Source organism: Vipera berus (assembly GCF_964194415.1).
Source record: "Vipera berus genome assembly, chromosome: Z".
Classification (NCBI taxonomy): Eukaryota; Metazoa; Chordata; class Lepidosauria; order Squamata; family Viperidae; genus Vipera; species Vipera berus.
In genome coordinates, this window is record NC_138205.1 from 99,077,949 (window position 1) to 99,091,998 (window position 14,050).

At 33.6% G+C, this 14,050-nt stretch overlaps 1 protein-coding gene across 8 annotated transcripts in view; it reads right to left on the reverse strand.

Moving 5' to 3' along the window:
- PHF14 (PHD finger protein 14) overlaps positions 1 to 14,050 on the reverse strand; it is a 162,452-nt gene that overhangs the window by 55,314 nt on the left and 93,088 nt on the right. For 4 of the 8 annotated variants that reach the window (XR_014028514.1, XM_081344066.1, XM_081344064.1 and 1 more), the window contains one exon: positions 6,285 to 6,317. The exons of 1 other annotated variant lie outside the window; for it this stretch is intronic. Coding sequence is in view for 3 of the 7 variants with exons in the window: in XM_081344066.1 (XP_081200192.1) it covers positions 6,285 to 6,317 (33 nt within the window). In the remaining 4 variants the exon portion in view is untranslated. Of the gene's footprint in view, positions 1 to 6,284; positions 6,318 to 12,538; positions 12,720 to 13,188; positions 13,273 to 14,050 lie in introns of all 8 variants that reach the window. 3 more of the 8 variants (XR_014028513.1, XR_014028515.1, XR_014028516.1) reach the window with 1 other exon arrangement.

Sequence of the window (14,050 nt, forward strand, 5' to 3'; positions counted from 1 at the left end):
GAAATGAATGGCTGTAAGTCAAGGACTACCTGCATATCTGCTTTCTGTTTTACAACCTGTAGTTCTCAAAATTATGACCTAGACTGTTTGGAGTGCAGTCGCTATGTGATGTGATGTGATGTGCTTTATAACTACATTGGTTAGCAATAGCAATTCTTGTCTCAATTCCCATGATAATTTGAGGACTACCTTTTGTTTTATAGTTCTTGTTGCATATAAAGTTTTCAAGGCAAAAGATTCAAAATACACAAAACTCCACATACACTCAGTGGAGTTTGTAAACCTTTGAACCACAAAATCACTTTTATCTTTTATAAAAGATACATTTAGGAACAAGCTAAGATATATATAAATTGTTCCCAGATTTTAACAAAGCTCCCATATTTTTCTACATTTAGAAAAGATATTTTTAAACCAGCTACAAAGTCAAAAAATATTTCTATAACCTGGGAGAGTTAATTATAACAAGCTTAAAACTATACTTAATTGTAAACTATATGGAAAGAAATCATTTTTAGCAGCAAGAAAAGTAAAAATCAAGTAATTGGTTCTTTCTCTTTCTGCATATAAATACCTGATTGTTCAAATCAGACATCTACTTTTATTTTCTGTTGTTTTTATTCAGAAATGCAATGCCAAAATTACATTAATATTTGATTTTCCTCTTTAAAAAAATGAACTTGTGTTTACCACTGTAAAAAAAATTCTAAATAAATAAGAATTTCACTGCTATGCTCCAATAAACATTCTAATATACACTTTCAGGCTATTAGTCTTTTGCAACAATGTAAATATAATAAATTGACAAGCACAAGCTCTTCAGAGTACTGTTCTGACTGAATAAAAAAGGGTAATTTGATTTAAATAATTCAATGAGGCATTCAAATAAGAATAAAAATTATGATCTTCTTAGAAGTCATTCACATTCAGAAAATGAACTCTACAAATTTTCTTAGGCAGAAACTGCAAAAGCCATTGCACTGTTAGAAAAAAATAACTACAGTACTGAGTGAAGTAAGCAAGTGAATATGGCAGAGTTACATTTCAGAATATGATAAAAAAACAAGGCCCAATTTCTATGTTTACCACTTAAATTCATGGAGACATGAGTATAAATGGACTATTAGACAGTCAGTTTTTTTCACTGAGCAAAGGATACAGGTAATCTGTTTGGATTTTATATATATTTAATACACAGGAATTATGTTTTCATTAAATCCTTATTCAATCACAAAGTATTTTTTCTGCCATTATCATTCCACTTTTATCTTGTGTAAAATGATAATTTAAATATATATTTAAGTTTTCCAAAATTGGTAGCCAATTTTCTTTTACAATTATATGGTACAATTTTGTAATTATGCTGCATGGGCTCTTGGCACATGTAGCAGAACAGGATACAAATAAATAATTAGTACCATACCTAGTGTAACAGTAGAGGATTTTTTTTTGTTGTTGATTTTGAAACATCTCCAGTTTTTGAAAAATTTGAACAAAAGTAGTAGTAGATCTGCATTAACTATAATACATTAACTGCATGATTAGGAAATATATATGGAATATTACTTTCCCATTCTGTAGCTTTGAAAATAAATTACGCTGTAATTTATGTCATAATTTTTTCTTCCTGCATAGCCTGCTATACAGATAACTAAAACAGCAGGAAAATACAATAAAAACAAAATATTAATAAGGAAATGATATAGGCACAGGAATTAATTGTTAGGCATGCAGTAGCACACAGATAAGATTAAAAAGGTATTTTAAAAATTATATTAATACATACTATATTTTAGGCCATAAGTGATTATTGTTTGTTGCATACTTTCAAGGGCTACTGTCCATTTTCTCTCATATCTGACTACCAAAACCCCTAGATTTTAAATAATCATTAATGGTATGTATGTATGTATATATATATATATATATATATATATATATATATATATATATATATATATATATATATATATATATATATATATATATATATATATATATATATATATATATATATATATATATATATATATATATATATATATATATATATATACATACATACATATACACACACACATATATATACATATATATACATATATACATATATATATATATATACACACACACATATATATATACATATATATACGTATATATACGTATATATACATATATATGTATATATATACATATATATACATATATATACATATATATATATATATATATATATATATATATATATATATATATATATATATATATATATATATATATATACACTGTATTTGTAAGCATTATATTTTGTAGCAATTATCAGTTCATGAGAAAGTTTCTGAACAGAAATAGCCATATCTATTTTTTTCAATAATGTTATTCTTAAAATTAATTTGTGTTAATAACCAAACTTTGCAATTACAGAATGTTAATAGAAAGAAATTGCACTACAATTTGTAGGTAAATTTATTTATAATTCTATTTCTAGCATAAGGAATCTTGAACAAATTAGTTAGTCTAAAAAGGTAAATCCAAATGTACTTTTTAGCTATCAAACATAACATATAAAGGTGCTGTGACTAAGAGAACATTGGTTCGGCTTCCCTAACTATAGAAAATTATTGGCCATAATAATAGGATTATATGCAGATAAATCTTATGAACTAATCCAGGATAAGAATGTTTATGCCCTATTGAAATACTAACAATGAATATGTGGAACAGAAATATAGAAATAACTGGTACATTGGAAATTGTACAACCTAATATTGTACAATTGAGCGCTCCAATTGATAATTTGTGTACAAGACAAAAACTTTGGAAAAAGCAACTCATATGGGAAGATGGTTTGAACTATGGTCTATCTTTTATTGCTAAATGAGAAAATAAGGTCATGTTAATTAGAAATGTACATAAAGTGCATTTTTAAAATATATTTTGAATATATACATGACATGACCATATTAGCAACCCTAGGACCGAAATTGTCATGAGGACTAGTGAGCTCTCTATTCAAATTCAAAGGGTTTACAATAGGGTAAAGTGATAGTAGGCAACAGTGTGGATTCAGCAGCATTTAAGAAGATGCCATTTATTTGACATAATTGTCCTACTCTTCTACTGCAATTGTTAAATTAAAGTAGATAGAGAATTCAAATCCAAATCTCCACTCAGCCATATAACACTCTGAGTGATGTTGGTCTTAACACTATCTCTTTTCGGCTACTTAGTTCATAGAACTATGGTTATAATAATATTGGTGAGGAGGATTATATAACATTCCTGAAATTTCTTGGGGAAAAAGTAGGACATAATATTTGAAAATTAATATGATACCTAATATAGTTCTAAGATGCTCAGTGCTTGGATTTGAAGACTTAGCATCAAAGCCATAACACCTGACACCAATCTGCTTGAGGCACATTTTATTTTAATTCCATTGCCTTGTGTTTGAAACCTATATCTTCAGCACAGGAAGTAGCTTTCCATTATGCCAGTGGCTTAAAGAGACACATATGGAAAATTAATTAATTGTTATACACACCGAAATGCTTCTGATCTTCCTTTTAAAAATAAGAGCTGCTTTTCATGGGCCAGGAGATAGAAGTTATTTTGTAATATTAGTTTGTACAATTCCTAAAATCTACTTTTCAGACAAATGGTAAAATTGCTGTTGCTTGGGGAGGAACAAGAAAATAATATACTGTCGGAATTATATTTTAAAGCAAATACAGTAATTCATTGTTTCCAACCTTACATAATATTTCTGAACCTTTTTAATGCAAAAGAAAGGCAGCAGCTAACAAAATTATGAAGAATTATTCTAAAATTTATTTTAGTTGGTATTCACTATCTACCATTGGTTGTTAATTACATTATATGGCTCTCAATTAAAAAAAATGGAATGTCTGTTCATTTATTTTCATTACTATTCTAACTGGCAAATATGACTTTGCCATCTACACAGCAAATATTCTTGCATAGGTGTGGAATGTGTTTCCAACACAGTGATACAAGTTTTGTAATGAATGTGCTCCTCAGCAGTTTGCCCACTCAAGCTATTCATGTTACAATTCTTAGGACTTCACTTTAGGACAAACTTGTCTGATGCAGATTTTGCTCAGTCTGTTATATTTCATTTTCTAAATGCAGTAGCTGATTAAATGTGATCAGAGCAAAGTGCAATAACAAGTCTACAAAAAAAAGAAGAAATAATAAAAGTAATATGTCCAAGGCAATAGTTATTTGATACACTCAGGTAGATGGTCTATAGCGTGCAGAGTTTATACAATTTAGCATCTTTTTGGGAAGTCAAAAACATCATGGATATCCTGCAGAACTCATTATCAAAATGATTTTTCGGACTAGGAAGGGTTGGCAAATTCAGCTATAGTTCTTTGCTAAATATAGTTTATCATATAAAATCTTACATATTCTAACATGACAGCTTGACAATTCTCCAGTAAAAAGATGCACATCCAATTTGAAACTATAAAACTATGAGAATCACTGTGGTCCATTTTTCAAGACAGTGTTTAGTGCTATTGATATTAGATCCAAGACTCCAGGCTAGAAACCAGGAGTCTGTGAGTTTTAGTCTCATCTTAGGCATAAAAGCCAGTCGGGTGACCTTAGGCGAATAACTTTCTTTCAGTCAACCTACCACATAAGATTGTTGTGGGAAAATAAGAGGAGGAAAGACTATTAGTATGTTTGCCTCCTTGAGTTATGTATACAAATAATAAAGACAGGATATAAATAAATAAAATGTTATAATAGGTGTGCCTGTTTTTACTAGAATGTATGTCAACATAACTTTTTTTGAGGACAATATTTACAGTAAGTGACTATTAATGCGTCTGCATATTATGTTCCAAGCATCATCAATATAAATAACTTAGAAATTTGATAAAATCAGGCAGGAATTCACTAAGTTTGACTGGACATTTAATATTAAATATTTAAGTACCCTTTTTTACCCAAGTTGCTTCATCTCCAATCTTGCACTCTTAACCATTCCTCATAACTAAATATTCTGACTGGATAATTAGGAATTATAGTCCAAAGCATATAGAAGTATCAAGCTGCTATTTTTCAAAGGCATGGGTTTACATTTTTATTTATTTAAGAATATTTGCATGGCTACCGACTCATTCTCAGTGATTCTGGGTAGCTTACAAAATAAGTTCTATATTAGTAGTTCAAGCTACTATTAGTGTTTAATCTGGAAAGCAGAAATATTCTTAAATATTTTAAGAGCCATTCTGAAGAAAATGGAGTAGACTTGTTCTCTGTTGCTCCAAAGGGAAGTACAGAAATCAACTTGTAAGGAAACAGAATTAATTTCTGAAAATTATAGAAGTAAGAACTGTGCAACTACAGGACAGATTTACTTGGAAGGAATAGACTTTCCTTAGTTCTGCTAAGAAAGACTAAATATCATCTATAATAAACGTCTGAGTTATATCACAAATCATGTATTCAGTGAGTGGTAGATATTCTCTAATGTCTTTTCAAATTCTTTAGTTATGTGGTTTATGTGTTTAAAAAGAAACCTTCCCCTCCAAATGCAAGAACTTGTACAGCAATGTACAAAATTGACAAAGCATGATGAATGGTAAAACAATGCTGCCAAAACATTCACATGATCCTTGATGAAAGCAGCATCGTGAATTAGCCCAAAAGTAACATAAGCAGTTCAGATATGAAAGCATGCACCCTCTGAATGAAGGGAATTATGTCCATTTGAAAAAGTTAGGGGCATTCTTCCAAGCATACTTGGGGATTTAAATCTGGTTCACTGATGGAACCTGACAAGTTAATGAGATCTAAGTGGTTTGTCAAAAGGGAGAAATTCAGCCATTGTTGGTACATACATACATTACTTTACCCATGAATCTCATTTCTTGAAAAGTTAAAGTACCTTTTTGAAGACTTACTCTATCTTAAAGCCAGAAGGGCTTTTGTCAACAAATCTAAGGATTTACTTAAATATAGCTAGCACAAACCAGTGTTCACTTTTGCCTTGAGTTAGCTCCTTTTTCAGTTCTTTGCAAAAGAGGTTTCTTTTCTTGCAGAAATTATTGGTGAGCTTAATACAATCTATAGTTTTGGCTTTACACTGCAATGGACATACAATTATTTTGTGGGTCTGTATTCCATAAAATATAAATGGAATTGTAATGCAAAATAATTAACAGTATTATCAATGTATATATGCCAACAATCACTGTTATTTAAATTAGAAAATAAATATCTAATTTTACATGTTTAACAATTACCTGATACTTGTTTTTCATTCCATCCACTTCACCCTATATTTAACACATAAGGTATTTTGCAGTTAGTAGAAATGAAAAGTACAGGGCAAGTTCCAGTTAAGCATTAGTTTCAAGGGACAGAGGCAAGCCCACACTTCACAGATGGCAGGCAAATCCAAGCTCTTAAAACTGAAAACTCCTTGACAAATATTAGGAACAAAATGAATGCATTGCCTTTATATTCTGTAGCAAGTACTCTTATTTACTAAAGACAGAGTATGCTGCTTTGGAAAACAATTTTGAAAAATGGAAAAGAAACCAAGGACTATCTGCATATTAGTTTCAAACATACTCTCTTAACCTAAATTAAAATTAGATGTTACTGTAGTACTTGATTCTCCTGTATGGAAAAAGCAAATTGCTTTCAGTAAAGAATGCGAAGCATGATAAAGTCTAAAGAAATCTTTCTTCTTTCTCCTATTTTAATTAGCCTAAGTACCTTCTAAGAAACCCATTTTCATCTTTATGCAAGTAGTATATAACTTTGTTTTTGCTCGCAAAACTTTGTGCAAAGTAGCACACATTTTTTTCACAAGTGATTATGAAGTCATTACACTGTAACTAACATTGATTGCTCAAGTAATATTTACACAACATCCAGTGAAATCTGGAAATCTCTAGGAAAACAAATCACCTGTTCTAGATTATGCATTATGCAACACTAGATAAATAACTACTGAACACTGTTGTTTTAAGAAAAAGGCTGAGCCAAATCAACTTATGTAGTTGGGTCCTGTCAATGGCTATAATATTTTTGACAGTAATTATACTGAGAGTCCTGGATTTATATGTGAAAATTTGCCCTATTGCTGTTTTAAAATAAAGATTCTATTCTAGCAGACTATCTTCTTAAAAACTTTTTTTCTATTTCAAAAAACATTGAAACACTGAAATTGTAATTTTATTATGCATCATCACACTAATATTAACTCTTAGTGACCAAATATACAGAACTCCTCCAAGATAATCTATCTCCAATCTGGCCCTTCAGGTCCTCAAATGGTGCACTCATCACCATGCAACTGAGTTATTCTAGATTAGTGAAATTAAAATGTGAAACAATTAAAGTTTATATTTCATTTTTTTTCAACCCCAGATTCTAGTGCCTTCTACAATAACCTGTTTGAATAACAGTCTTCAAAAGTACATATTCAAATAATATCTTTTTAAAAATTATTAAGAAAATCTTTCAGCAGAAGCAATGTTGCCTTTTTAATTCATATTATTGCCTTGTAACAGTGATGTTTATATATGTACTATTTCTAAAACATTTTCCATTTTTTAAAACTTTTCTTATAAAAAGGGAATATTTTAAAGAATGTGCTGTTCCTTCAACAGCCACTTTTAGTGACAGAAAAGGCAAAAATCACTTGTGCCCCATATTAACAAATCTTCATTGACTTGCAAAATGGAATGGTGCTATTTTTTTTAATAGCAGGTTATACATACAGCCTCAATCCTTTTCCATATTTTTCTCAAGCCATCGTATTTAAAATTAGACAAAGACATTAATAGTATGGTCCACCATATACAAGTCAATCAATCAATCAATTTATTACACTCAAAGGCCAACACATAAATTAAACATTCAAATAAAACAAAACTAAACAGAACCATCACAAGAGGACATAGCAATATATTACAATTAATGATGTAATCAATGGGTGACCAAGGTCTGCCTACTTTTACAGACAGTATATCAAAAACTAGCTAGCTTCAGAAAAGCTGAATCATACTGACCTGATAATAAAAATACATTGAGTATAGTCTAACACTGGATAAAACACGTAATAAAATTAATTATAAAAGATTATTTAAAAAGATCTAAAATGATTATGTTTCTGGCAAATCCCCAATGCTGCTGCATAGAATCTAGCCACCTGTGCCGTGATCATTGCCTGCTCATCCTTAAGCAGCCACTGGAAATAAATACTTTTCGAACGACCAGGATACCTATCAATTATGGGGAGGATGTTTTTTCTGAATAGCTCTGTAGAAGGAACATCGAAGGAGCATGTGTCCAATGGTCTCCACCTCTCCTGAGCCACAGGAGCAGAGTCTTTCAGACAGTGGTGTCTTTTTATATTTGCTGTACAGGATGGCCGATGGAAACGCATGGCACCGTGCAAGCGAGAATGCTTTCCAGTGGTTTACTGACTCCACCTGACTAAGATACCTGGCAGGTATAACCACATATTTAGTAGAGTCTAGAGCCAAAAACAGCAGAAACCTTGCCTCTCAATGTCCTCTACACTTTGATGCAAGATTTGTTTTGCTTGGTTGTAGTCCAATTTGAGAATTGAGGCTGACGAGAAGCCTAGTTTGGCAAGGTTGGACTCGACTGCCTTGATCCATGAAGAGGAGCATTTATCTTGTAGAATTAATGGAGCAAGGCCTTACAGAAAGCAATTAAGCCTTAGCCAGATGTTTAAGGAAGTTATACAGATTCTTGCTTCAACTTTTATCAATCCTGTCTCCAGGTGCAGAAGTGCATTTGGGACACAGCGCGGCATCTGGAGAATTGTTCTGATAAATTTGGATTGAACTCTTTCCAGTGGTGTAAAACACGAAGCTGAGGGGCCAAGCAAGGTCCCGTAGAGAAGCTATGCTAGCGACTTGGCCAGAAAGAGCTTAATTGCAGCTGGAACATAGTGTCCTCCCTTTGTGTGGAAAAAATTATGAATGGCATTCGTTGATCATTGGCCAGAGGCAGCCGTGTATCCTCCATGTGCTTTTTGTGAACCAGTGGCACGGATGACCACCCCTAGGTACTTAAAGGTGGTTACCTGCTCTATTTTGTGGCTATTTAAATACCATGAGTACCGTTTTGGCCTTTTTGCAAAAGCCATAACCTTTGTTTTCTCATAATTTATCTCCAGTTTATTGTATTTGCAATACTGGACAAGGACTCTCAAGGCTCTTTTAAGGCCAACTGGAGTCCCGGAGAGAATCACAGCGTCATCTGCATAGATCAGCAAAGCAATGCTTCAGTCACTTATTTTTTGGGGGTGGTAATTTGGATTATTTAACCATTTTACCATATTATTTATGTAAAGCAAGGGGGCCAAAATCCACCCGTTTAACCCCCTTTTGAGTTTCAATGGACTTCGAGAGAGACCCTTGCATATTACACCCCACCTGAGGGATGTTTTGGTATGAAAGGCACGTAACAGATGAAGGAGTCTGTGATCAATTGAGCCAGCTTCCAGCTTCTCCCATAGCTTAGTCCTTGTAACCATGTCAAAAGCTGCCTTAAGATCTATAAAGGCAGCGTATAATGATACAGATCTATCTGATGCATATTTTTCAATCAAATGATGAAGAACTAAGCACTGATCTATGGCGCCTCTCCCCTCTCTAAACCTGGCTTGTTCTTCGGCAATCAGGTTCTCAAGATCCAGCCACTCCTTTAATTTATCTTGAAGGTGTTTGGCATAGAGTTTGATGATTATATTTAGCAGACTTATTGGTTTGTAGTTGGCAGAGTTGTCTCTCTTTCCCTTTTTATAAATTGGGACCACAATTGCCAAGCCCCAATCCTCTGGGACATAGCCGGTGGAGTCTATATAGGTGAATAGCACTGCCAGGACGGGTATCCACCACTCCATATTATTCTTTAGTAATTTGGCCAAAATGAAGTCAGCTCCTGGAGCCTTCCCGATTCTGAGTTGGCCAATGAAGGATTTAATTTCAGACTCTGAAACTGGAGGCCACTCAGGTAAATCCTTCATTATAGACCTTGTACTCTCGCTGGAGGGGTCTTCATACATTCTCAGAAAATGAAGTTCCCAGGTTATAGAAGATATATAACAGTCTAATGGGGTGTAGATTCTTTCAGAGTGGCAAGCTATTAGACACCCAAAGAAGAGCTCTTTTGCTTTGCTGCCACAATGAGCTGTTCCCAGGAAGACCTTGTGTCCTGTTTCTTCTTGAATGCAATCAATTGCTTGAATTGTTTTTTAAGTGTAAGTAACTGTTTAAGAATTGCTTTATTGCCATATCCAGTCTCACTTTTGTACTCCTTGTATGCCAAGTTAAGCGCTTTCTTGGCTTCTACACAATCCTTATCAAACCATGGTTTGGAGGTGGTACAGGCCCTCTTAACTGAGAAATTTCAGTCATGTGCTAATAATGGTTGTAGCTCATAAACTAAACTTTTATATAGTTCTAATAAATCTTGAGTTGGGTTGGCTGATATAAAGGCTGCACGGATTTTTTGAAAATTATCCTCTGTTAGGGCTCTCCTTACCTTCTGATCAAGTTGTTGCATCCATTTGACCCGACATCTTGTTAGGCCGGCTGTAGAGACTGCAGGGATAAAATGGTCCTTGGAGGGTATCTGCCTGATAAAGGGCTTCATGTATATACACAGAGAAAGATGATCACTTTGTAGGTAAGGCAGGACTTCAAAATTTTCTAGATAATGTACTAAGTCCATAGAAGTTAAGATGTAGCCAATGGTGCTAGTTTTGGACCCTGAAACCAGGATAGTCACCAGACCATGAGCCGTTAGATATGAAGAAGTTAAATTTATTTGCCAACTTTGCAAGACAGAGGCCAGCATAGTTAGGTCTACTGTCTTTAGAGAGTCGTATGAGGGGGGTGTTGATTTGCATAGGGACTTCCATGGTGGGTATTGATGTTGTTTCATGAATAATGTATAATGATCTGGTCACAATCTGGCATTAAAGTCTCCCCCTAGTAGGACCCTGGCATTTGAGTGTTCCATGAGTTGTTAATTAACGTAGTGTTCCAACTCCAGACATAAAGCAGTGGTTTCAGCTTTTCTTAGTGAAGGAGGGAGATAAACATTAATTATCAAAAGCAGGACTGAGTCCCACTTGAGGAGAAGGGCCATAGCTGAATAGTTTAAAGGGGTAATAAGTGTGGACTCTGCTCTCAAGTTGGTAAAAATAAATATACCCAGCTCTCCTTTCAGTCTCCCTGGGCCCCTGCTTGGCCTTGCTTTCAGCTTATATGAATAATAGTCATTAAGCAGGAGATCATCAATAGTCCAAGTCTCTTGCACCAATATAATATCCTTACCTTTCAAAGGATCAGAGTGATTAAGGCCTCTGGAATGATACCACCCGGCTACATTCCATGACATGATGTTTAAAGTATTTTTCTTGCACTGGCCTTCATATAGTCAGTTCAAGTTCTCCATAGGGGCACTTGTTGGAGGATAGTTATAAAAATTGTTATTTAATGTATTAGATTGAGTAGTTATTGTCAATGCTCCTTTTAAATCATACAGTCTCTGTGTATAGTTAGCTTGCTCAGGTTCTGGCAATATAGCGTTAAAGTCTATCAACATTTCTTCTGGCACACCCTCAGCAGAATCAGTGACTGTGGGTAACTCTGGATCACTTCTCTGTGTTCTCAAGGTTGATTTAGTTGCCCGTGCTTCAAACTTATCAGTATGAGGTCTGTTGCTGCTAGGATTTAGGAGCAATAGTTCCCTCATAGAGAGACTGAACCAGGAGTAGGCGCAGATTCCCTGAGCGGAAGACACATACTGGAAATATTGAAAAACTGCTCAGGAAGTGCTAAAAAGCATTGAGGGAATTATGGACTGCTTGAAGGATAACAAAATCTGCATACATTGCCTTCTTGCTGGCAGCCACTCTACATGTAATAAATCAATCTGAGTATACTCGCAGTGGAGCAGCTGGCTCAGAGACTGCCTAACAGCTTTTCTATCACTCCAACGTCCTCTATTCCTTCTGTTGTTGTAGATTTGCAAGGTAACCTAGTTTGTCTGTAAACTGAGATTATAATGGTCACCTCTAGAACTATCTGATTGTTGTTTTCTTTGTGGATATTCTTTCCTCTCTCCTTTATAGAAGGGAGAGAGGGGCCTATCCTAGTTTCCATTTATGCATTAGCCATCCCATGTCTATCATTATGTGTTCTCCTGGGTCCTTCTGTAATGTTCGTTTGACTGCTGATAAACTGTGCAAAAGACTCTTTCAAGCAGTCAACCTTATTTGTGACAATTGATAAAAGTTCGTAGATTGAATTTACAGTTTGAGCTGTGAGCAAATATTGTCTGGAAAGGAGATCTGTTTCATTCTCCCTTGCTAAGTTTGTTACTATCCCATCCTGTGCAGGAAAAGTGGGTGCTGAATTCCAGGGAGGGGAGCTATTTTCTGTGAGAGAAACAGAAAGTTCTATATTCCATTCCATGAGTTGCATACAGATGAGTTACTTACTGCAGCAGGCTGTCTATTTGCAGCGAAATCTTCCATTTTTTGCTGCTTCAGTGGCTTGGAAGAACTCTGTGCTGCCGAGTGAACATGCTGTCTCTTTCTCCTTTTCCCCATTCTTGGTAACCCTGGCTTGTAGAGTTGTTAAAATGTAGGTAAAACAATGGTAGCCTCTCCAGTATATATCCTTTATAAAAAAATCTTTGACTATTATAAAAACTCAACCAAGGGTTAAAACAGATTTAAAAATGGGTTAAAAATAGGTTAAAATGGGTAGGTTAAAATGCAGTGTTAAAAGGGGTTAAAAAGTTAAAATAAAAATAAAATAAAATAAAAGATCCATATACAAGTCAAGGCAAGCAACAAAAGAAGTCAGGAGATCCTCAGCAATGCGTACAACGGGCACAATATAGAATGATTAATCAATTTTCAAGGCTACTTAAAACTGAGAATAAGGATATTTGGGTGAAATAGCTGTTTTGTCCTCAATAGTTCAAAGGTCTCCTTATGCACTTTATTACACCTTTATGCTCAAATAGTGTTGTATGTCACCAACTTACTTTGCTGCAAGGGAAACAATTTTTTTTAGCAAATTAAGTGAGTTACAATCTCTTAATGCAAAAAGAATAAAAGATTTATAATTTTTTACAGGTTACCTCATATTCCAAAACATTACATTCCATTTCTTATTCTTATAGTCAAAATGTGATTCCAAGACTGATTCCACAAAATTCTGATCACTGCTTCGAAGTAAATTTATGAAATGACACAAAGTTATTTAAAAAAACTAGATTATAAAGTAGCAAATAATTTTCATCAATGGATTTCTATCCAGTGGCTTATTTTTTTCTCAAAATGGTAGTCACTTTCATAGATCTCTCTATTAATAGTTAATTTTTAAGTAATACAGACTTTCTCTTTCAATATCATATCTTTTAAGAAGTGAGCAAGAAGTTGATTCAGTTAAAATGCAGCTTGTTTGTATAAGTTGTATAACATATTGTGAAAAAAAGAAAGTTGATTATTTTAACTGTATTTACTACATTTAAATACAATTTCAGTTAGTGCACCAGCCGCGGCCCTTCCTGCATCAGAATTCCCTGTGCTCAGTCACTCGGTTCCTGGAAGTGGTTGCTGGATTAAGTAGGTGATTCCACCTCCCCCTGTACTTCCTGCTCTCCATTTGCTCATCTTTCATGTTATTTTACTTCCACTGTTTATTTTTGTTTTATTTGTTTATTGTTGTTTTTTACATTTTTTATCATTTTTTGTTTTATTGTTGTAAACTTCCCAAAGAGATGGGTGGCAAATAAGTTTAATAAATAAATAAACAATAAAACATGTTCCCTATCTAAACGAACACATTAATTTATCAAGATATAAACAATAAATGAATGTTTGCATTGTGAACACAGATTACACAAGGATTAGTACTAGCACTATAGAATACAAGCACCTTTATGTTTTTATGAAAGAACTAATAGCATGAAGTTTCTGATATATATTATTACATACAGT